This window comes from Chelonia mydas, chromosome 7 (assembly GCF_015237465.2).
Source record: "Chelonia mydas isolate rCheMyd1 chromosome 7, rCheMyd1.pri.v2, whole genome shotgun sequence".
NCBI lineage: Eukaryota > Metazoa > Chordata > Testudines > Cheloniidae > Chelonia > Chelonia mydas.
Genome location: NC_057853.1, coordinates 93046626 through 93072121, shown reverse-complemented (window position 1 = coordinate 93072121; position 25496 = coordinate 93046626). Strand labels below are relative to the sequence as shown.

At 39.0% G+C, this 25496-nt stretch overlaps 2 protein-coding genes across 2 annotated transcripts in view; one reads left to right on the top strand and one right to left on the bottom strand.

The window, feature by feature from the left end:
- Positions 1-10650, bottom strand: part of CC2D2B (coiled-coil and C2 domain containing 2B) — a 103993-nt gene extending 93343 nt beyond the window's left edge. The window contains exons 1-3 of the mRNA XM_043551097.1: positions 10574-10650; positions 5958-10337; positions 3309-3374 (exon numbers count right to left, since the gene is read on the bottom strand). Of these exons, the coding sequence (XP_043407032.1) occupies positions 3309-3374; positions 5958-6017 (126 nt within the window). The 5' untranslated portion in view covers positions 6018-10337; positions 10574-10650. The remainder of the gene's footprint in view (positions 1-3308; positions 3375-5957; positions 10338-10573) is intronic.
- LOC102946214 overlaps positions 10630-25496 on the top strand; it is a 32023-nt gene continuing 17156 nt past the window's right edge. The window contains exons 1-2 of the mRNA XM_007053014.4: positions 10630-10767; positions 11642-11718. Of these exons, the coding sequence (XP_007053076.1) occupies positions 11690-11718 (29 nt within the window). The 5' untranslated portion in view covers positions 10630-10767; positions 11642-11689. The remainder of the gene's footprint in view (positions 10768-11641; positions 11719-25496) is intronic.

Sequence of the window (25496 nt, the reverse complement as noted above, 5' to 3'; positions counted from 1 at the left end):
TGCGTACCAGATATCTTTACAACATTCTAACATTATTCCGTTTCCCTCCTCTAAAGTTTGATGATGTAAGTCTACTTGTCTGGAGGGCCTGGAGTGGGCTAACGCAAAATGCAGCAGTCCTCTGGCTTGGTTAGAATCAGTGTCCTCTCAGAGGTTAAGAGGCAAGGACCTCTCAATGTTTTTTTCCCCTATATATAAAATGGTGAAAGAATTTACTAAACTTTATAAAGTGCCTTAACGCAATAAGAAATGCTACCGAAGCACCAATTATTATTATTAGTGCAGTGGGACCTAATTAGCATACTGCATTTGTGCTCTGTGTACTTAACTATCTTTCTATCTGCTTCCGAATGTAATTTATAGGTGAGGGATTTAATCTATAAAGCCGTATATATTTTGCACCTGGCTACTTTGGGACTGACTCTCCCCATGCAACAGCAAGTTGGTTAATTTTAACTGGGTGAGTTTTGTTGACAGTCCATAGCTGGGCACTCTTGAGGACTAGAGGCAGAATAATTCTTGGTGCAGAGTTCCTGACTACAGAATATGCTCCCTCTGGTGGTTTGTCAAAGCCCCACTTAAACTGTTAGAGAATGGTGCAAAGTCCATCTTTTGAGTTAAGTCTTTCCAAATAGTTCTGTACTAAAGCATCATCTTTGCTGCTGCTACTTTAAATTTGCATTTATAAGCTGATGCTTGTGCTAATCTGTAATGGTTCCAGATTTCATAGTAATAGATATACTATAAATCATGTGTCATTGAATACATTCATGTGTCAAAATTTAAACTTCTAAGTTTATAGAAATAACATTGAAATACAGGAAAGGAAAAAGGTTAATAACCAATAAGACGCTGTAAAAGAATACCATATTCAAATCAACCTTATTTTCCCCAATGTTAAAAGCAGGCAGGAATGTTAGACAGTATCACACTGTACCATAAATAAGAGATAACACAGCTGTTCCTCTGAAGGCTGCTTTCAACTTGTTCTTGTTCAAAATGTTCTCCAGTTACCTGTTAAACTTCATTGGTTTAATAGATGTCCCAACAATTAATATTTTAACCTGCTTTAATCTAACAATATATCTAGCAACCCATTAGTTAGCTATATACAAAGAACTCTTTAAAACCATCCACAAGATGAAACACCTCCTTTGTGGAAAATCCAAGTACAGGCTGAAAACTGTGCTACCTTCCTTCAGACCATTGGATGCAAATTGTACTTCTTTTTACAGAAAATGACTTGGTTCTGTTTTCAGTTACACTGGTATAAATCCACAATAGCTCATCTGAAGAAAGTTGAATTATTACAGATTTACACCATCATAACTGAGCAAAATCTGGCTTAGGAAGCGCATTTCACACTTTTAAACTACCATGTATACCTGAGGCTCTCTTCTGCACCTATAGACCTGGGTCTGTAAAGAACAAATAGTACAAAAGATTTCAGGAAAACATTAGTTTTAATTAAGAGAGTAATTAAAGACACTAATGATGTCTAAGAAAATATTCTAGATTAAAAAATGGAAAATGAAATTGACTGGTTATAGTAGAGTCTTAAATCTATATTTAGAAAAAAATGTGGGTTGATCTGAATCACCATGTCCTTTTGAAAGACAATATAGCTAATTAGGGAGAAAAGCCTCAGAAGATTGATTAATCTAAATGGAGTGGTAAATAATGAGGATAGGGTAGCCATACAGAGCAATCTGGATTGCTTGGTAATGTGGGCCCATTCAAACAAAACTCATTTTAATATCACCAAATGTGAAGTTAGGCATCTAGGAACAAGGAATGAAGGCAATGTCTACAGAATGGGGGACTGTATCCTGGTAAGCAGTGACTCTAAAGAATTTAGGCTCAGAGTAGACAAGTAACACCAGAGCTCCCAGTGCGATGCTGTGCCAAAAAGAGCTAAACAGGAGAGTAGAGAGAAGGGAGGTGACTTTATCTCTGCATACAGCATTGGCGAGACTGCTGTTAGAATACCATATCCCGTTCTGGAGGACACATTTTTAAAAGAATGTGGAAAAATTGGAGAGGGTTCAGGAAAAGAGCCACAAATGATGCAAGGTCTGGAGAGAATGCCATACAGCGAGACTTAAAGAGCTCAATCTATTTAGTTTATCAAAAGATTCAAAGGGGACTTGATAATGGTGAGAAAATAGTGGGTACTAAAGGGCTCCTTAATCTAGCAGAGAAAGGCGTAACAAGAACTAATGGCTGGAAGCTGAAGCCAGACAAAATCAACTGAGAAACCGGGACACAAATTTTTAACAACAAGGATGATCAACCACTGGAACAAACTGCCTCAGGATGTGGTAAAATGTCCATCTCAATGTCTTCAAGTCAAGGCTGGATGCTTTTCTGGAAGATATGCTTTAGCAAAACAACTTATTGTGCCCAATTCAGGGGTAACTGGGTGAAATTTAATAGTCTGAGATATATTGGAGGTCAGACTAAAAGATCTAATGGTCCCTTCTGGCCTTAAACACTAAGAATCTATGAAACAGAAAAGCAGTTAATCACAAACAATTTAACTGTTTAGTATCTATTCCTCCTAGCCAAAGGGATAGCAGAGTTAAAGAGGCACTGTCCAAAAATGTAGGCCAAAATTAATATTTTGTTTATAAAGTTATATTTCTAAATAATTTCAAACAACTTGTGTTTTGTTTTGATTTAAACATTCCCCCTACAAACTTTGCAAACCAGGCACAACAGCATCACACAAATCCATGAGAACTGGAAAATTAAGCTGACCAGTCTAGAAGCAGCATAACTGGTGAAAAGAAATTTAGATTTTCACCATTTTCACTTTTAACTATCTAAGGTTATATTAACACATGCGGGGATTTCTTTTAAAATATGACATAACCTAACTATCTCTTGAAAGGACAACTCTGCTATCAGTATGAAGTCTGGACTTTGGAATATCTGTGCATACAAGCTTTGTTGGGAAGTAATAAACATTGTCATGTAGATAAACTAAGTCAACTGCTTGTGATAAAATTACATTCACAGACAATTTTAAAGTGGGCATTTTAGTTCTAAAGAATGTATTTGGGCTAAATAAAACAAGATATTGTTAACATAAGATACTCTTTATCGAAAGGGTAACGTATTACTGAAAAATATCTGTACTACTTTTCAACAGCTAGTGGTCACAACTAAGTATATACGTACCATTCCATACAGAGCCCAAGGCATCAAAATACTTGGATTCCACAAGATAAAGTATTTTCTAATATCTGTTCTAATAAAGAGCTAGTACAGTATAGATCTTTAAAACGTAGCGTTAACAAATTCACCTTTTTTCTAGCACTTTCTCTTCTTTGAGAGATCTTCTTCAGAATTGCTTTCTGAGCATCCTTTTTCTGGAAAATTAGAAAACAGAATCTTAAAGCTTACATTATTATTATCTATAGGATACATGCCTTAAGTAAAAAGAACGAGGAGTACTTGTGGCACCTTAGAGACTAACAAATTTATTTGAGCATAAGCTTGCGTGGACTAAAACTTTGACAGTAGAGGGGCTTTTCTGTAGTAGTGACAGGTTTTTGTTTTGACTGCCAATATTGGTTTCTCTAATTTGACGTGGCAGAATCTGGATGCTGCATTTGGTATGCAGCTCCTCCACCTGGTCTGTCAATCTCACATTTTTTCCCTTGGTACCTAATCTATGTCTCAGCTGGTCCGGGTCTGCCATATAAGGACAACGGAAAGTTAGAATTTCCATAATTTAAGATCCTCTCAAGGTCTGGTCCAAAGAGAGGCCTAGTATCAGTGCTTTATACTGAAATGTAGGAAATCCAAATTCTCCTCTTCCTCACAGTCAAGGTGCTAGGAGATCTGCAAAAAACTGATCATCCTTGGGAAATAAAAATATCTTACATGACTCTACAGCAATCTCTCTAATCAGTTGAACGGTACAATGCCCATGGTCCCTAAAGTTCTATCTAGTAGAAGTATTTAGGATTAAATTTTAATTATTTTTTTTCCTGAAATCCCCTTGGATTTTTTCTCTATATCCTCTGTAACTGAAGGAGATAGCATATCATTTAAAAAAAAAATTACTGCAGCCAAGTTCTTTATTGCATGTATTGCAGTGAAGTGACATGGGCCATAAAATACCCTGCAGACTCAGCATTACCATTCCTAATGATCAGTTTTACAAACCTGGAAAGAATCCAAGCTCTAATCTGGGTGCTACCATTCTGCAGCCTTAAAATAGTTATACACAGCACAAGGATATCACAAAGACAGCCTTTTTATGTTACCTTAAGGGTTGGATACTCAAGTGGTAACAGTCAGTGGTCTTCTGCTGCCACCACTTTCTTGTACCATATACTTCTGGCAAAGACAGCACAGCAGTGAAAATAAGAAGAGAAGGAAACCGAGCAAATCACAGCAGAGCAGAGAATAGCTAAGTATCAAATAGGAACTGCTGACATTTATCATTTTTGTTTATATCCTACAATTTTTTAGACAGACACTTGAAACCATCTGTAGTGCGCATAGCCCATCTATGAAACCACACATTATCAGGTATTATCCTCCATTTGTTACATCCACTTGTTGCATTTTAAGTTCTATTGTAAGTTCTTTGTGATGGGCTATGTCTCTCTGTTTGTGCTGCACCTCCATAATGGGGTATGACCCTGATAATAAGAAGGAGAAGAAAGAGGAAGAATATGAGGAAGAAAGCGGGGATTAAATTGCTGAGGAAAGGAAGCCAATGGGAGGGATAGCTCAATGGTTTGAGCATTGGCCTGCTAAACCGAGGGCTGTGAGTTCAATTCTTGAGGAGGCCATTTAGGGATCTGGGTCAAAAATTAGGGATTGGTCCTGCTTTGAGCAGGGGTTGGACTAGATGACCTCCTGAGGTCCCTTCCAACCCTGACATTCTATGATTCTATGAACACGTAACAGAAGCAACTACGAGAGGGAAGAGAAAGCAGGGCAAGGAAGAAAAGCAATCAATGTAAGGAAAGTAAGATAACCAGGGAGAGGCAACGATCAAGGAGGCAAGAAGTGAGAGGCAACTGTTTGGGAGAAGACAGAAGCAACAAACAGTGTGCAATAAATATCAAACAGAATGGGAGAAAAAGGACAAAAAGAAAAAAAATTAACTAGATTAGTAGCCAGTTACTGGCATGGCTAGCTCAAACATGATTTGTGTTCACACATCACATGGTTAAAAATCTATTAATAACAATAGCAGCATTTCACCTTTGCCAGAGACTCATCCAACACCCAGTTCAACACTGCATGTTTGCATACAGTATGGATATGACTCCCTAACTGTATTTGTTTGGTCAGTCCTCCTTTCCCCCATCTCCTTATTGCAAAGGGCATCCCATAGCACATTGGACCATATGATGCTGATGTTTCCTTTTATGCACATTCTGTGGACACCATATCCCCTGATGAAACACTATGGAATAAATTGCCCAGATTTTCTCAGAATGTTCTGTACAAACATGGTTAGGTACCACATGGGAGCAGATTCGCAAACATGGCTGTGAAAGGAGAAAATCTGCAGTGTAAACACAGACTGAATTGCTTGTTACTGGTTAAACTGATCAAGCCTCTAACTAAATTATTTTTGATAGCCTCAGGACATTATTGGTTCTTTACATTGAAGACTTCATTAGCAGCTAAAAATCTCAACTCTAAACTACAGAGCTTTACTATTTAATGACTTCCCACTCCTGTTATTACTGGTTCTCAACATATTGTCTTGTACATATTCCTCTCTTCCCCCACAAAAAATAATATGACTCTGTGCAAAACAGAAAATCCACAGATCCTCTGGGTCTTCTACTCACAGATTTCTATTATCGATTATTATGATTAACATCAGTAGTTAGCTTAAACCAGCATGAATTAAGAATGCTGAATCCAGTCATATGTATTTTGTCTGGAAAGGAATATAAAACATTTACTTTTCAACTAACACAACTTCCCTTAGCTGTTTTATCTGATGACATTTCTTCTTCTTTTTGATCAGGATCCATTTATTCTGAAGTGTTTGAACAACCAAGATAGTAAGTAAACTGAAAAACACAAACTGTCATATCAACTATCAGACCATTACAAGTTACATTGCCCAAAATAAAAATATTTAACTTCTCTTCAATCCAGTGGATCCACGAAAGCAATATTTATACAGCTTTTTAAAATATGTTTAATGATATAACATGAAGGAATAAGATGAAACCAACAGAAAACATTTTAAATTCTTAAAAATGCAGAGACAGAAATACAGAGAGAAAAAAAACATGTCTATACTTCCAATGATTAAAATTTTTTTAAAGTATGCTCATCGACAGACATGATGCACCAAATTCTTACACATTTTAAAGTTAGCTATCCTCTACTTCACAATCACAGTGCATTGTATTTCATGTTTTTCTAGTGCTAGACACCACAATAAATTCAGATTAAATTCTGGTTACATAATTTTGTAGCAAGCATTTTATTGAAATACTATATAAAATACTTCTATTTTGATATTTAACATTTGTATTATATCATATTACAATATGTAAACAGGGAGGAGGGATAGCTCAGTGGTTTGAGCCTTGGCCTGCTAAACCTAGGCTTATGAGTTCAATCCTTAAGAGGGCCATTTAGGGATCTGGGGCAAAAATTGGAGAGTGGTCCTGCTTTGAGCAGGGGGTTAGACTAGATGACCTCCTGAGGACCCTCCCAACCCTGATAGTCTATGAACAACTAAAATCTATGTTTATAACCTGAGTTAAAATAGTTAACAGTAAACAATATGGAACAACAATCTGATTGTTGTGCAGATGGCCACATTTCCAGACAACTGGTTTACATGGCCTGTGATATACAGATCACTATACAGGAGGTCAGACTAGATGATCTGGTAGTCTCTTCTAGTGTTAAACTCTATGACATGGGTTTCTAAATAATCAGGTTACTAACCTGAAAATTACAACAAATTAACATGCCAGAATACGTGCTAAACCAAATAGATACAAAACTTTAGGACCCCCCTCTCCCCCTCCACACTTCCCAACAGTCATGTTTGGCAACTTGCCAAGAGCCTGAGCGCTGTATCTAAATTGCATAGCATTTACATAAGTAAAAAACATACATGTATCAGTACTTGTGCTCTCATCTTCATTGACAGATCAAAAGAAACCCAGATCTGAGAATATGTTAAGTCCTATTTATACCATAAAATGAAGCTGCGTAATAACTGGATCACCTAATATGGCTGTAATTGTAATGTAGTGTTTTAGACATGAGGCCCATATTTGGTTTTATTATTTTATACGGTATCGAACAATTTGTCTCTTTCAACAGAATAAAAATGCATTTTATCATTTAAATAAAGTTATTTAGTTCACTTCTGAATGAATATAATATAAATATAATCTTACATGTCCCATCCAGAGTCTATTGTTGGTTTTTGATAACCTTTTTATTTTTCCCATTCTTCTTATAGGTAATACTCCACTTCTTTGTTGTTTTAACTGCATCTATCCTACATAAATAAACCCTCTCTCCTCTCCAAGGACCCAATCAACCAAAATAAGCTTAGAACTTCATCTTTTAATTTATAATTAATTTCACTTAGACTACAGCAAGACACACTAGGGGAGAACAGCAATTTCTATTATGTAGAATTTGCAATCAAAGTGTATACTATGAACAAACAGATTTTTCAGAAGCAAAATTATTACACTAGTCAAAGAATGGGAAACTATCTGAATGTATGTTTTGACATTTATTTTATCCTATCACAACTTTTTGGTTTTGTTTTTTCTGCCAGAAGTTGAGAGTGGACAACAGGAGATGATCACTTGATGACTGCCTGTTCTGTTCATTCCCTCTGAAGCACCTAGCATTGGACACTGCCGGAAGACAGGACACTGGGCCTGACGGACCATTGGGCTGACCCAATATGGCCATTCTTATGTTCTTTCTTCTATACTAAACATGGTGCTTTTAATATTCATCTTTCACACCAAACACTTGCACATATGCCATTTGAGACATATAACCAAAATCTGGAAATTGGCTTGGTGTGCAAAAGCCAAGAAAACGGAACTCTGAGACCAGGAGAAGCAGAAATCTATGTATTTTTAGTTCACCAGACAACATGAACAGGAATCAAGAGTTCCACGTTCTAGTACTATTACTATATTGTTGATTCAATCCTCTCCCAGCTGGAAAGGTATAGCCCACAAGTATTACTTCAAGAAGAGTCAAATATCATTAGCTGAGTGCAGCTACACACACCCCTTACTTCAATACACATCCAGATCCTGCAGAATGGAAACAAAGAAAGAAGACAGCACTGATGCTTCTAGTCTTTATGGTTCAATTGATAAATAAAATCTGAACCAATAGAATGCTGAGAGAGCAGGTGCAAAAGAGGTGTGAACTACCCCCATGAAATGCTTATTTTTTTATCCTAATGAAGGCTAATAATTTTCAAAAACAGTTGTACAATTGTTTGCCTAATCTGCACGTATAAGTACTGCAACTGTACACACAACCTGGCTAATTGCATAAACAAATAATCAAAGGACAGAAATAGTCATGATCCTAAAAGCATCCTGCAACATTTTTCTCAGCCAAATGATACCTACTGTAATAATAATTTTACTAACAAAATTTAGTGGCCATATACTACTCACAATCTTTGTGCAAACCTTCTTTTGTTACCATTGGAAGATCCCCTGTAGTATATGGCTCTTAATTTGTAGCCCTGGCAAAAGGAACATAATTAAAAGTGTAATGTGGCCTTGTGCACAAAAAGAGGAATAGGACTAAGTATGATACGTCTATATTTATGCAATGAAAAACCAATTCTTAAAGAGTTAAAAGAGATGAATTCTCAAACAAAAAATATGTAAAATTAAAACAAGCTGATTAATGCAAAATTATAACATGTCAAAACTGAACAAAAGTGGCACTTTACACAGACTTCAGCATTTGTGGCCAACACCCTTGATCAGTCAGGCCACAGCTGTCAACAGTCCAGGGTTTTCAACCGTCATTCAGCGATACTGGTGTCCCAGCCAGGAATATGTGACAGCATTAGGCAGCCTTTTTTCTTTGAGCTACTTTTCTCCTATAGCTAAGCTGTCCTGTTCCTGCAGCCTCCTGCCTGCTTCTCCTCTCTCATCAGCAGGAAGACCCAATCCTCACCCACTTTCAGCTATCTACAACAAGGGAAGGAGCTGGAACCAAGTGCTCCTGAAAGACAAGATACAGCTGGCAGGGAGCTGAAGAGGAGCCTGCATGTGATAGGAGTTGAGATAAATGGGGAAAAAAGCAGGAGAAAAGAGGGAAGCTCTGAAGGGCAGAAATTGTACAAAAGTGTCAGTGGGGGTGGGGAACAGAAGGAGCCACACCTTTTCAGATATGCAGAGAACATAGGGGCTGCTAAAGGAGTTCTGTGCTTTATGTAGACTCTAATTTTTTCTCCCTTTTCTCTCTCAGCACATTGAGAAAGTCCCCTAGAATTTACACAGCTGTCTCATCACCGTCAGATGCCAATTTCTTCAGAAAACTATCCCTGACGACTTTCCTCTCATATTGGCAACTTTGCTCACATAATGGTAACTGCAATGTTTTTAAACAAACAGCACCAGCAATGAGGGACCCTTGTCAGCAACTCAGCACCAGGCTGTGGGCAAACTGCAGGCACCTTCACACTTCAGAGTACAACCTCAGTTCTCAAACTGTGGGTCAGGATCCCAAAGTGGGTCACGACCCAGTTTTAATGGGGTCACTGGGGCTGGCTTAGATTTGCTAGGGCTTGTGGCCAAAGCCCAAGCCCCACTGCCAAGGGATGAACCTGAAGCCCGAGCCCAATACCTGAGGGCCCAAGCCGAAACCAAAGGGCTTCAGCCCAGGGCAGCACAGCTCATGTTACAGGCCCCCTGTCTGCGGCTGAAGCCCTTGGTTTTCAGCTTTGCCCCTCCCCACCACCTGGGGCAGTGGGCTCAGGCTCAGACTTTCCTCTGGGCAGCAGCAGAGCTCAGCCCGGGGTCATGTAGTAATTTTTGTTGTCAGACGGGGATCGCTGTGCAATGAAGTTTGAGAAAACCCGGGTGTAGAAGACTTCCAGGCGGCGTCTGAGACTAAGGGCATCCTAGCACGGACAGCACACACTGTGGACGTACACCGTCCCCCCACATCAGGGCGCAGGAGTCGCAGGCCTCCACCCGCGCCTCAGCCCCGGGTTGCACAAGTAGGAGCGACCGCGCCCTTCCTCGCCCGCGGCCAAAGACGGATAGGGCCCAGCCTATCTGACACAGATGCCGCACTGCATGCCGGGAGCTGTGGTCCTCCTGAGGGAAAAATAAGGGATGGGCCATAAACTGCGTCCCCAAGCCAGAAGATCCCAGCTCTCACCTATTGAAGTTAGTTACGCCAGCGGATACTGAGCATGCGCATTGATACATTTCCCCCACCCCAATCCTGATTCTAAGCGTGCGCACTGACACCGCACCGCTTCCCCAGTTATTTGCTGGGCATGCGCACTGATAACCCCGTGCCTCACTAGTCCTTCAGTTATTGAGCCTACCTACAAACCTGACCGCTTGTTGTTGAGCCTGCGCACTAAGATATCCCGGACCCGATCGGCCACTGATGAGCATGCGCAGTGTGAAACACTAGCTGGCCGGTCGCTGAGCCTGCGCAGTGCGGACCCTTTCGGGAAGGTTCTGTGTCGTCTGTGTCGCTACTACAGCTTTTCTCTTCAAGGAAAATCCATTCAGGGTACGGGCGACCTGCAGCCCCAGCCCCCCACCCTGCTTCGCCGGGACCCGACCGCACCCCCCTCACGGTCCAAGCCCTGCCGCTCTCACTCAGGAGACCTGACCGCAGGCCCGGCCTGTCCCCGCGCCTCCCTCCGAGCCCCAGCCCCATCCCTGATCCTTCTGCCTCGCCGGCACCCGGCAGCCCCCGGAATCTGGGCGCAGCTCGCCTCGTCTTCTCCCTTCTCTGGGAGTCGGCCGCGGGGCTGGGGCTGCCGGGGCTCCGGGGCCAGAGAGGATGGTGGGCGCCGTCTTTGCGGTTGGGGCCTCGCGCCAGCTAAAAGCATCTTCTTTGGAGCGGCGGCGCCGGGCTGCCTTTGGGGCCGTTCTGGGGTCGCTAGGTCCGCGGGAGCCGAGGCGTGCTGAGCTCCTGGCAGGATCGGGCCCAGCTAGGTTAGCGCTGGGCAGGTGAATCTTCTTCCCTTGCTGCGGGGCTGATCTTCCCTTCCGTCATTGGGAGCAGAAGTGAGGCCCAGAGAGTGCAAGGGGAGGGCAGATCTGCTACAGGAGGAGGAAAGATCTACTAAGATCTTTCTGATCCCTTCAGCCCTGCTGCTAGAGTCGAATTGAGGGAGAAATCTGTTGCCTCTTCTCTGGTTCAGGTGTCGGGGAAAATGGGGGGTCGGGGGGTGACCTGCTGTCTTTCCCTCCTGTCCTACTGCAGCAGAGGAAAATGGGCCAGCCTGCAAGCTGCAGAACTTGATGGCATCAGATGTGGAGCCGAAGTGGCTGCTTGCTGTGCTTGCATTTAGGGTCGGCCCTGTGAGACGGACCATCTTAATGGAGAAAGAGATTGGCACCGTGTTAACTGCGCGGTTCTCTCTCCTTTGCTGCAGTGCCCACTTTCACCGTTGCCTCCTGCTCTGCCTGCTCCCGCTTTCAGCATGGTAAAGAAGAATACTATCCCCGATGGGTAAGTATCCCTCACACTGAGAGAGGCGGGAGCGGGCCCAGCCCCGCCTGCAGGGAGGGGGCTCTGACTGCCCCATGCACTCTCTCGCTACAGCGTCTCCTCTCTGCCTCCTACAGCCAGTTAAGGTAGGTATCTGCTCCAAGACAGGGAAGACACAGCCCACCATCCCCCAGGTGAGTATAATATCCCAGCCTGTCTGTGAACGCTTCTCCTTCATCAACCACACATAGCTCCTCTTCCTAGCCTCCTTTCCCCCCCCCGCCCAATTGCGTCCTCACAACTGGGGGAGAGGGGCGGGACAGTAGTCCATCCTTTCGACTTCTCAGATGTTTACAGTACCACCAAGAGCTGGGGAGGAGATGGGGGAGGGGGACAGATGCTTGCATGCATGGGCGCAAGAGACATTCTCATAGATGCAAGTGCAAAAGCCCTTTTTTTCCCTCTACTTGTACTCTTCAGGTGAACTATTAGAATGTTTACTGGTGATGTCTCAGACAATAAGTCGCAGCATTCTATCCACATCCTAGTGATCTGGCAGTACAGCATGCTAGGACCACTGGCTTTGCTTCATATTAAAAATGAAAGTGGCTGCGATCTCCTCTTTTTTTTATAACAGATGTAGCCTTTGTGCTACTGGCAGTTCACCAACAGATTTAGTTGGGTGCACATAAACTTAAGGGCTAGTAATATGGAGTAGTCAGTGAGGCTTATGCCTTTCATCAGAAGATCTCAGAGTGTTTTAGAAAGGTGGGTATTATCCCCATTTTACATTGAGGGTAAAGTAGGTTTATCAAAGCCTTTGAATGAATTACAAAGTCAAAAATAGTACATAGGAGTCCTGATTTCTATTCCCTGCTAAAAAGATCTCTTATGTTGATACTATAAAACCAATCCAGGGCAAGTAACTTCAAAGAATTTTAGATGAGTTTGGTCATAGCAGGCTGTGGTCAGGAATTAAAACTTATTAAAAATATCAGTAGCTTTTTATTATTTATAAAGGATTTAATAGTTTTAACTTAATTTGTTCTTCCACTTCCCTTCATACTGTATCCAAAGTTTTAAATGAAGTTAGATTAAAAGTTTTACTTATTTTTATTTAAAAGGTCTTAGGCTTATCAAACAGAAAGGAAGGAAACTGGAAAGAATTCGCATCTTGTTCATTTTCTTCGGTTATTAATATTACAGAATTGAGAATGTGTTCAGTAACGAATTGTCCCTTCCTTCATCCCCTGAATTTGAAGGAAGTGAAGCAGCTCTGACCTAGACACACAGGCTGCAGGCATTCCTTTTTTAATTATGGATAGGGTGACCAGACAGCAAGTGTGAAAAATCGGTACAGGGGCTCGGGGGTAATAAGAGCCTATATAAGAAAAAGACCCAAAAATCAGGACTGTCCCAATTAAATCAGGACATCTGGTTGCTCTAATTATGGAAGTTATCCTAGTTTCTACTTACAAACTGTATAATTAGACACTAACACCTGTGTACATTCCCAAATTAAGAAATAAGCTCTATCCTGTAGGAGAGTCATCAGCTAATAAAATTTAGGAGATTAAATTTTTAAACTTAATCTAATTCCTCAGTTTATTTTGTACTTTCCCAAACTATGCAGCTGTGTTTTTAAAGATTGTTAGTCTTTCAATTGCATGGTTTTTGTCAGATGAAGACATTAGAAGTTCTTTAACAACCTTATTTTTAATCTTAATTTCTTATGTAAACATTTAAATATATTTCTAGTGAAACAGCCTTTAATAGTATATATGTGTTTACTTAAAATTAGAAGTATTTTTGAAAGGTGACCCAAAAGGCTTTTGACCTGCCAAGATCAAAATTGAGGTACTTATTTTCTTGGTATGGTTGATGGAATTAGCAATATAAAGTAGTGTAAGGAATGCAGTTCCCTGGTACATTTAAGTTTTAGTGGCATTGCTAACAGTTTCTCCTGCAGATGAGTGAAAAGGAAATTATTTTTATCTAATTGTTTAAAATGTCTCCGGTCTTATTAAGTCTACATAATATGTTAATGATTTCTATTTCTTTTTGTGAAATTAATGTGAATTTTCTGGTAAGAAATTGCTTGTGTGAATATGTTAACTAAATTGTCGAAAGCTTTCTGGGCAAATTGCTCTGAACCATTCAGCATTCAGTTTCTTTACTCGGTCTATGACCAGAAAATTTTAAACAGGACAAGTTCAGGCAGGTTAGGAACTATGCAACTCAAAGCAATACCATCAATTTAAAATCTAGTTTAAAAACTACAATTAGCCCTGAATCACCTCCCAGATTTTATTTGTTCTCATCCCTTGTTGCTCTGAGAGAGTCCTGTGCAAACAGGAGAGACTACATGCAGAGGAAACAGTGAAACTTAAGGCTTGTCTACACCATATGCACTACACCATATAAGTTGTACCACTTTATACTGGTATAATTAAAACAATACAAACCCCATAGTGTGGATCAAGTTATACCCATATAAAGGGGCTTATACTGGTACAACTTATTCTTATACAGGAAGGGGAATAAGCTATATGATATAAGACACCTTTATACTGGTAAAACTACATTCACAATATGGGGTTGTACTTGTATAACTATTTTGGTTAAAAAAATTATACCCTTAGGCTGAAATAATTATACCAGGACAAAAACTGGGTAGGCCATGCCTTGCAGTACATAGAGTGCTATCAAAAACACCACTTTTTCTCCCACTTTTCCCCTCTAATTTTTCATTTTTAATATTCAGTTTTAATTGTAACAATAATAGCTTTAAAAAATTTTAGATGGAAGTTTGGTACATATTTTTAATTTTACATTGTCCCTCTAAGATCGGATTCTAGAGTGTTCTGTCAACACATCTTTAACTAACTTCACTAATTGTATTTTATTCCTTATACAAAGTCACCTGAAGAAAGTACTGTATTGAAGGGTAGCAGTGTCTTAGGCTTGGTCTACATTACTAATTTTTGTTGGTATAACTATGTCGCTCAGGACTGTGGAAATTCCGCATCCCAGAGTGATCAACACTCTTGAGCGATGTAGTTATACCGACCTAACCCCCAGTGTATACAGCTGTATGTTGACAGGAGGGCTTATCCCGTCAACATAGCTACAGCCTCTCAGGGAGGTGTAGTACTTGGCACAGGTAGTGTCTTCATTAAGTGCTTTGGTGGCACAGCTGCACCAGTGTAAGTGTAAACAAGCCCTTATTTTTTTATTTTTCTGAAATTACATTTAACCTGAATGGCTAATTACTTTAACAGGTCTTTATATAATTATTAATCCATTGGTACCTGATTTCAACAAATAAAACAGTATTGTTTAATTAGACATTTTAAAAAGTAAAAAGTTGTTTATAAAGCTTTGTAATTCATTGATATATTAGAAATGCGGTCACAAAATTAGAGGACCGTGTCTTTAGTCATTTTATTAGGGAATAAAATTCTTCTCTTATTGGTGGCTGTTTAAAAGAATACTGCCAAGTATATCAATGTTTGATCAACCTTAATTATTTAAAACTTGGTGATGAATGAGTTTTGAATTCTTTTTTTAAAGACTATTGCAGATACATTTTTTTAAAAATCCCCTTATGTAAGGTGTGTATGTGTTTTTTTTGCTGAACCAACCAGTAGAGGGAGTTCAAGTTACTTAAACTATTTCCAGAGCTGCCAGGACACTAACAATGAAAATTATACTTATTTATGTGCCAGAATTCAATTTAAAGACAGTGAATACAATTTCCATCACAGTTCTGTTCTGCTCTGAAGAGTGACTGTAAAAATGGCACCATAGTCATGAGCTCTATCCACTCCTCCTGTTCAGAGTTACATATGTTGTCTTAAAAGATAAAAATGTATTTTTACTGCTTTTTGCTTCAGTTAACACTTTGGAACTAATACAGTTAAATGAGAGTAAGCTGAATTCTGCTTATTCTTGTGCACCATAAGAAGAATTGTTTGCTTAGTTCCAACCTTAATTAAAGGCAATGGAACTACACATGTCAGCCTTTGATTTTAAGACCATCAGTTTTGGACAGGTGTCACTGAGGGCCTAATTTGTCCTACTGAACACCTATTTGTGAGTCCGCATGAGAAGAAAAGTTCAAAGTTTGCATTCAAAGTTGTTCACAGGGCTAGCAGTGTAAAATAAAACATTGTTTTAGAGAGAAACTGAGCAAATTTGCTCTGGAAGTCAGTGAGACAATGTGTGACCCCAGAAAGCCTTTTGAAGTCTGACGTCAGAGCAGAATCACACTTTAAAAACACAGGGGAAAATAGGGCAAACCAAGTTGCATGAGATCTCTGTTAGAAATCTGTGGTATCTTTATGAGAATTGTACATTTCTGTAAAGCACTTAGACCCAGATCCTGAGTTGCAGCACACAGCTCAAGTATACTGTTCTGGAGATGAATTTATGCAATTTGCAGTATTTCAGTCTCTCGCTTTCTATACAGTTTAGTTATTTGGCATATGTGTAGTATCCGGTTTGGAATTCTGTTTGGTTTTTTTTGTTTTTTGTTTTTTTTTTCGTGGGGGAGCGTACTAAACTCTGAAAATCGCTCTCTAAACATGCATATTTGCAAAGGACTGCAAGTTCTGGAAACCTCTGAATAGTTAAGATTAGCTTCAGATAGTCATCTTTCAAGTTACTTTTCTCCCCAGTGTAACTTTTTAAAGATGTATATCTGTCTTTACCAATTTTCCACTGTTAGTCAAAAACCTTTCCCAACAGACAAATGCTAATATTTTAATTTCTTTGCTGAATCTGGATTCCTGGTGTATTTCAACACTGGAGTTTTCTGAGCTATTATATTCTGGAAAGTACCATGGTAGAGAAATGTGTTGCTTTTTTACTTTAAGAAATGTCTAGTGTCCATTAAAGACACTAGAATGATAGTATTGGAAACAGGAATGTTCTATTTATGTATAGAACAGATAGATAGAGCAGAGGCAGTGCAGGCATCCCATAGTTCACGCCTGCTGTTCCTCTAAATCTATTGTACCTGCTGTATCACGAACAATCTTGGACATAGCCCATTGAGCTATCAATTATCTTATGCATTATTGCTTAATAATGCCAGTGAGGACTGCCAAGCCAAAGACCAAAGACTTTATGCTTTCAAATTGCTTCTGATACTGAGAAATCCAATTGTACAATTCAACAGTTCTGTTATTTTACTCCTGTAAATCAGTCACCTAACATTCTACTTGCCCAGTTATCTATGGAAAAGGTGGGCAAGTAAATTTTGTGCTTGAAAATAAAAACCAAAGTATGTCTAAATTGAGTGTGAACTGTACAAAATAAGTACAATGAAGGTAACTCATTGCATATTTTATCTGCAACTTGTTCTAATATAATTTTACTTTACTGTTGAGAAGTTACAAGTAAGCTTTTTTTCAAGAACTGATACACAGTGGGATCTACTGCAGCAGCCAAAAAACTGAATTCATTCACTGGATAACAGTGATTCCCAAAGTGCATTTTTTTATGTTATCATTTAGATTGACTGTTCACATAGGTGAAAACAACTGCTAACTTTATTATTAAAATATGATTTACTGTTTTGGTGTTACCAATGTTGCATTGAACAGACATAACTGCAAATATTGCTAATATTTGCACCTCTGTTTGACCTCTATTTTCTGAGTGTTCAGGTGGATGATAGTTAGTGGTTCTACTTTAATGATATCTAGTCTCTTAATATAAAGATATCCAGTCTGTTAAAAATCAAAGCAATAAGCCATTCTTATCAAATATAACTTAAATTTATAAGAGTGATCTGCAAGTCTTCTGTCCAAAACAACATTTGTAACATGGTTTGTTGAAGTAATTTCCTTGCTGTCAGACATCTGTCTCAGAGCCTAATTGAAAATGTTCAGGGTCAGTAACATAATTTATTTATGGTCACCTTATTAACTTAGGGTAAGCTCATCTTTCTGTGTCCATCTCTTTCTAGAATTGCTCCCTCTTGTACCCACATCAGATTAGACTCTTACATTTAGAGCCTGTCACTGATCTTCAATCACTCAGATGTGATTGCTCAAACAAGAGCTCTTTCCTAAGTTTCCATTTTCTTCCTTTTCTCCATCCTGGTACAACAAGGGACCATTGCCATTGGTTCACTATTAAATACATAGCAATTTGACCCCAGGTCAGCCTTGTTCCCTTATACTTGTTACCAGGATATATGTAACTAAATGTGATGGGAGCTTTCTTACTTTATTTTTAAGAGGGTTTCCATTTGTTGTGGCAGATCTCTGAAACTCTTTAAATATACAAACATTAATTTTAAAAGGATGAAAGAGGGGTAAGTTTTCAAGTAAACCAGACTTAAGAATACTATTCATATACCTTTTCTAAAGTAGGTAGCTAGAGTACTATTATAACAATAATATAGTTAAGATGTTGTTTTTATTTGAAGCCCCTGTTTTCAGACCCAAATAACTTTCTGGAAAAAATTAGTCTGAGCTTGAAGTTTTAATGGTTGTTCTCATCTCAAAAGTGAGACACTTGCCTTTTGTTTAGAAAAACAGGTAAAATTCTATGTGCTTTGAGGTGGTAGTGCATTTGGGGGAGGGGATGGGCACAAAATGTTTCCATGTGTAGAAAAAAGTTTAAGACTTATTTAAATATTTGCATAACTCAAATGGCTTTTTTTAAGACATCAATCTTTATGTATATAGTCATATGGAATGTTTGCAAGTCTGAAAAATTAGAGAAATAAAGATAATGACTAAAAAAGTACTGTGTATGCGCAATATGTCACTTATTGATTTAGGTGTGCACAAGTGTATAATCTTAAAGGCTTTTCTGTTAGAACAATAAACTTGTGGGCACTATAAAACCCAGGAAATTTGAATTTAGACAGTGGGGCCATGAGAGGCTTTCAAAGATGTGTAGCCATTCTGATGCAAATTTAAAGGTGAGATTTGACTTGTATTCCTCACACACACCTTTTTAAGATGCTGACAGCAGATCAGCATATATGCTCTTCCTTCCAGAGGTTGGAAAATTACATGTGCAATGAGACTGTATTTTAATTAATTGTGCGTGGACTATCTCCTATTTGACAGTTAGCTGTTCCTTTCACACTTGTTCCTGCATTTTCTTAACACTTTTGGTTCTTCCTTTTACCTCCCGAGTACTACTTCGGGACTTCTCCAGTATTCCTTTAAGTCCCTATGGTTCCATCCTTGATTCCTTTATCATCTGCCTCCATAGCTTCTTTCTGCATGTCTCGATCAGTCACATAGATTCAGCTGTCACTTTTATCCTGATGATTTCTAGATATACTTCTGTCCCTAACCTTTCATTATTTCTCTAGTCAAGCATTGCTGCATTTTTCTAATAACTCCTCTTGAATTGTCAGCTGCTTCCAGCTCAGTTTCTCCAAGAATTAGCTTTTTCACTCAAGCCTTTGTTTCCATTGTTGTTGACAAAACCACCATTTTCCTGTCACCCTGTCTCTAGTCTTGATATCATCTTTGACTTCTAACACCTTCTGCCCTATATCTAGGCTCACAGACTTCCGCTGAGGCAATTTCCCCTCCACCCTAAAATATTTATTCATGTCTCCACTATTGTAATTACCATTTCTCTGGCCTCCCACAACTTCTTAACTCTCCCCATTTCTCCAAAACTCTACTACTAGAACCTTCCTCTTTGATAGCTCTAACCACATCTTCTTTTCCTCCTTCTCCATCCCCTGTTCCTTCACTGGATTCTTCTTGTGTTCCAGAACAAGTTCAGATTTCTTCCCTTCATAGCTCTGCACCGTCCTATGCTTTATTTCATCCTAACCCTCTGTTGTTCTCTACAGATCTTTTATCTTTTCGTTCTCTGGTATGCCCCATACACTACTCTTAAGGGTAACCTGTAAAGGGAGAATTGTACCTTTTGTTTCTTCTGATAGCTAAAGAGTATCTGAAAGCTTGTTGTCTTCCTTCTGCTTATTTTATACCTGTTAGAAATTTCGGAATATTGAGACATTGGTTTTGGTGAGTTTCCTTGGGAGGACTCAGAACTGGAATGGAGAGTTTTTCACATGCTTAATTGAGAGAAGGGGGTGTAAAAAATTTGCCATTCTCCATCTAGCCCAGTGTCCTGTCTTCAAACAGTCGCCAATGCCAGATGCTTCAGAGGGAATGAACCGAAAAGGGCAATTATCTAGTAATCCATCCTCTGCCATCCAGTCCCAGCTTCTGGCAGTCAGAGATTTTAGCGATGTCTGGTTACATCTCTGACCATTTTGGCTAATAGCCATTGATGGACTGATCTTCCGTGAACCTAGCTAGTCCTTTTTTTAGCCTGTGGCATCCATGATATCCCATGGCAACAAATTCCACAGGTTGACCATGCATTGTGTAAAGATTTTTTTACGTTTGTTTTAAATGTGCTGCCTATTAATTTCATACAGTAGAACCTCAGAGTTACGGACACCTTGGGAATGGAGGTTGATCGTAACTCTGAATAAGACATTATGGGATGCTCCTCAAGGCAGACTGCTCGGAGGGGGTCTCACATCTGAGCCTGCAAACTTCAGATTCTTTACTTCCTACCTATAAGGGGCTACCCCGTGCATGGGGGTGGAGACAGGCAGCTGGTTCTAGCCCCCTGGCTGCAAGGGTGGTGAGCAGGACACACTGTAGAACTGAGGTGTCAGTAGGCGCAGGGTGCAGGCTATGGCTTTTTAAAACTGAGCTGCTCCTCCAGAGCACACAGGGCAAGCAGGAGCTTGAGCTTGGGCTCCAACAACAAACTCCCAGGTAGGTTCCAGCAGGAGCTCAGGAAGTTTCTTTCCCAGGCTCAGACTGAGCATGCAAGCTTGTCCCTCTTAGCAGGGGAGAGGACTTCGTCCATGACTTACAGGAAAGCAGCAAGGCTCCAGGGTTGCTCTTGCCGGCTGTGCCCCATGTGGCAAGGTGGGGATGGGGGACAGGCAGCCCAGATGTGCCTACCTTTAAGATGCAATGTAGGCACGGTACAGTATTTCCTGGTTTGTTTGTGTGTTTTTTTGGTCTCCACTGCTGCCTGATTGCTTACTTCTGTTTTCAGATGGGGTTCAGTTAACCGGTCAGTCTGTAACTGGTGTTTGTATCTTTGAGGTTCTACTGTAGTTTCTGTGTTATGTGAAGGGGAAAATAATACTCCCCTATTCGCTTTCTGCACACCAGTCATGATTTTACTGACCTTTATCATATCCCCCCTTAGTTTTCTCTTTTCTAAGCTGATCAGTCCCAGTATTTTTGACCTCTCCTTGAATTTCTCTCTCTCAACTTTTTCCTGTTAGGACTACCCTTGCTCTACTTCTATGTACTCGTGATCCTATTCTGCCAAATGATGATAAAATAACAAATAAAAGGCGAAAATCCTTGGAGCTAATGAGACCTACGTAACATGCCTGTTTTGAATTATTGTTCTTCCTGTCCCCATCATCTGTTGTAGTAACTCTTATGTTACCTCTAACTTAGAAGATGAGCTCCTGGGGCCAGCTAATGTGTTCTACTTCTTCTGAAGTGTCAGTCATACGTTGTAAAATAAATGATAAAATGAGGGTGAAGTTAAGTGGTTTTCATTGAGAAATGCCCCTACTCATACTCCATTGCTTCATTCATGAGGGGGTGAATTAGGAAATAGTGGACAACATGTTTTTAAAACAGGACACGCTAAATCTGTTTCCATGTATTTATTTAAACCATTCTGTGCAAAGCAGGAAGACTCCTGTGCTTGCAGTAGGTTTTTCCCTTGAAGGAGGAAAATTCATTTAAATCTTAACTCAGAAAATCATGGGCTTAAAGAATTTTAACAGTTGAGATACTGACCGAAAACCTCACAGAATCCAAGTAGCTGTCGTGTCATCAAGCTACATCTTGAGTTGTCTGGGAGATACACTGTCTGCAGGTGGCTTAAGAACTAGACACCTTGGTACCACCCTGGGGTCAGCTTCAGTGCTGCTAATTGACTTGTTCGCCCCTCCAAATAAACACTTTTCACATTTTTCAATTTTAAATACCCAGAATTCTATGCAATTTGTTTTACCAACATAGCTTTTATGGTTTTTAATGAGAAAATCTGGATTCAGAGTTAGACACTGAGCTTTTCTACAGTACCTGTATTAAATTGGCGCACACCTTTTCTGTGCCTGTTTTGCAAAACTTTTCCACATTGTAACACATCTGCACAAGGCTAAAAAGTATTAATTTCTTGTTAATCTTGTTTTGTAGATTAACGCCCTACTGTTTTGAAGGTGCCAGAAGTAGGTTGAATAAAGAATGCTTTGAGTAAGAATTTGACAGCAAACTAAACAATTTTGCAAAATTCCGTTTGTCCAAAGCAAGTAATTTTTCATTTTTTTTTTTTTTTAAACTTGGAAGTAAAATACCAAACTTTTCATTTTCATCAGTCATCTTGCAATAGGGCAGCTGAATAGATTTTCTACCTCGGTTGTTGAATTTTGCAACCATTTTGCAGGCTGGGTAAGAAGAATGGAAACAATGGCTGATTGGCAATGGTATTTTCTTTTCCTCCTACCCTTAAAAATGTGTGCCCTGTTACACAGAGATTGAAAAGTTAAAGCTTTTAAAATGCATTTTAATCCCTTATGAGAATATACGGAACTAGAAGGATAAACAGTGTATTACCTTCTGAAAGCTTGGACTGCAAGATAACTTGATTTTTAATCTAAACACATTTTTCACAAACACACAAAAAGGGTTACCACTCTGCATCTGTTCTGGTATGGAATCATGTTGCATGTCATGCACTACTTAAGCTCTTTAGAATGCTGTGGAAATAGTAAATGCAACTGGACTATGTTCAAGGCATGGTTTAGGTGCTGTTATCTAGCAAAACTGGTTTTCAACGAATCAGTGCGCGCGCACACACACATCTAATGTTGAAGGTGTAAGTCCTTATTTTTATCTATATCAGTAACTTCAAAAACACAAAATATGGGCTTGGACCATTTCAGGTTAGCCCACTGCTTATGCTGCAACAATTTTTAATGATGAAAGGGATGGTTGTTAGGTTGATAGACCACAAGTGACCTATTGTGCCAGTGAACTTATATGATAATTATATATTACATATGTAACTTGTTTAATGTAGTTTGGTTTTCCAAAATAATTGAAAGAAGGATTACTTGACAAATGTGGTGTTGGAGGAAGCTGAAGCTGTTTTGAACTTTATAATAAACTGCTGTATATGAACTATCTGTCAGTATTGGTGTCTCAGAAATTGCCGTGTCATTCTATTCATTAGTACTGTTTATATTACTGTAGTTCCTAGAAGCCCTAATCTTGGGTTTTCATAGTTTTTCCTTCCCATGTTCACCCCGTTTCCAGAAGACAGAGGGATCTGGGGCTTTTATTGTTTGTTTTTAATTTATCCACTCTAATGCCATCTCAACATGAATAGGTAGGGTAAAGTATGTCCCTCATTGTCCCCTTTTTCACAGAAGTGACCACAGAAGTGCCCATGTTCAGCCCTTCTTGGTTATTACTTTGGGTGCTTTAGAAATGTGTGCAGAGGCTACCAATAAATAGGACACTATCGTGTACAGTGGAGTCCAGCAGCAAGTTTTTGATCAGTGACTAAAATCTCATTAAACTACCTTTTTAAATTTACTTATTGATATATTTGTGTGTAAATAACATTCTCCCTTGTAGTCAGACTGCAGTTTCTGTCTGATCCATTTAGTGATGCAACAGTCCAATATTTGCTCTTGATTAATTAAAAATAAAGATTAAATCTACTGTTGTCAATAAACAGATCTCTGTAACTAACTGGTAAATTCAGTGCAGCAGGAAGCTGAGTATTAAATTTTCAATAAGTGCACAGGTGAGCATGCAGTAGAATGCTTCTGTGAAAATAATTGCTGTAGGTTAGGCAATTAGTCCAGTTAAAAATAAATACTGTTGCACATTTAACAACTCCTGTGTGTCCAATTCCACAAACAAACTCTCCAGTTTTCAAACTATTTAAAAATATATTTTGGCCTTACAGAACACTAATCAATATACTCTTTTAATGTACAATGGCCTTTATAAACAAAATGAAAATTCGTATCCGATGAAATCCAATTTTTCTAATGCTGAGATCAGTGTTGGTTACATTAAAATGTGAAAAGAAATTTTACAAATCACATTTTAACTCCCTAGAAATATTTTGTTGTTTACAAGTCTTTACCTCTGAAATGCTTACAGTACACAAGTTTTTTTTTTTGTTTTTTTTTGTTTTTTAAAAAAAGCCCTAACTCTCTTAACTGCCTGCAAAGGATATTGTCTTTTGTTGTTTCCAAATTTATGATGACAGACAGATTTTTGTGACTTTTATGATCACATACTTGGCATAATTTGACTTTGGGTGTGTCTCAGTCATTTTTTCTCCTCCTTTTCCAAAATAAATTATACTAGCCAGATACTTATCAACTTTTTAGTGCATCGTATAAGGCACATTTATTAGAACTGTTAGGTAGAATCTAGGTGATTTTTTTTGTGTGTGCCATTTTATTACGGTGAGAATGGTAGCAATGACTATAGTTAAGGTTGAAATGCTACTTTCTTTAAACCCCCTACTTAAGTTGCTTATAACTTACTCAAACCAATTAATTGGGGACTGGAAATTTTTCTGTACTTGATCTTTACCCAGAAGAGAGTGTTTCGGCAAGTTTCAGCGGAATTCATTCAGATATTTATTAGTTCATTATGTGTAAAATATGTACTTTCCCTATATGTTCTGAGCACAGGTTTTGCACAAACATAGAGACTGGATCAATTTCCTTCAAGATTGCATTGTTTTATGGCTGTTAACCAGATCTAAGGAGAAAACTGAGTTTGAAGGAAATTGGTTCAGTAGTTTTGAAGTAGTGATCATTGAAAGCATTTTCACACACAAAAAGTAGGAATTTTTAAGTTTCTGTGCTCAATCTGTTGTCTAGGACATTAGGGTGTACATGACCAGTAGACTTTGGCCTTTTTTCTGCTCCATCTCTACTGGCTTTGAATACTGGGAGCACTGTGAAGCACTTTAGTGTAATTTGCTGGACTTCAAAAGTTTAAACCTTACAAGCACTTTCAGGAGTTTCCAGTGTGGTTGTGACACCCTGGAGGCCACATGAATTAAAGTAATGAATACAGTGTTGCAAGGCTGATCTCCTTTGTTCTATTCTCAGCTCTGCCACTACAAAACTTTAGAGGACACTTAAAAACTACAATAAAAAGTAACCACTTATTTGGGGCTTTGAGATAGTGCTGTCAAATGCACCTTGGGGATAGTTTGTTTGTTTCTTTCTTTTGTGTGGATCTTCAGCACAGCAACGGGGGGGAGAAAAACATTTTTAAAAATAGGAAAATAATATTAAAACCACCAAAAATTAGCAGTGGATACCCAGGGACATGTTTTGTAACTGAAACTTAACTCATTTTGAAACTGATCGCATTTTAGAAACTGACCACATTTTTAAGTAGCACAATGGAGCCCCAACCTGCTTGGCCTTTAAGTGCTACTGCAATGTAAATGTTAAATAATAAGAATAAAGTGACAGTATATTTTTAATACTTTACTCTTAGCACTTTACACACATTTAAGTGGACTTTGTAACACTTTTAGGAAGTAGGTAACTATCATTACACCCATTTTACAGATTGTAAAATTATTGCTCAGAAAAATTAAGGATTTGTCTAGATAAGGGAAGTTTACACCAGTATAATTAGCAAGTTTCCTTAATTGATACAAGCCCTCCATTGTTCAAGGTCACATGGAAAATTAATATTAGAACCAGG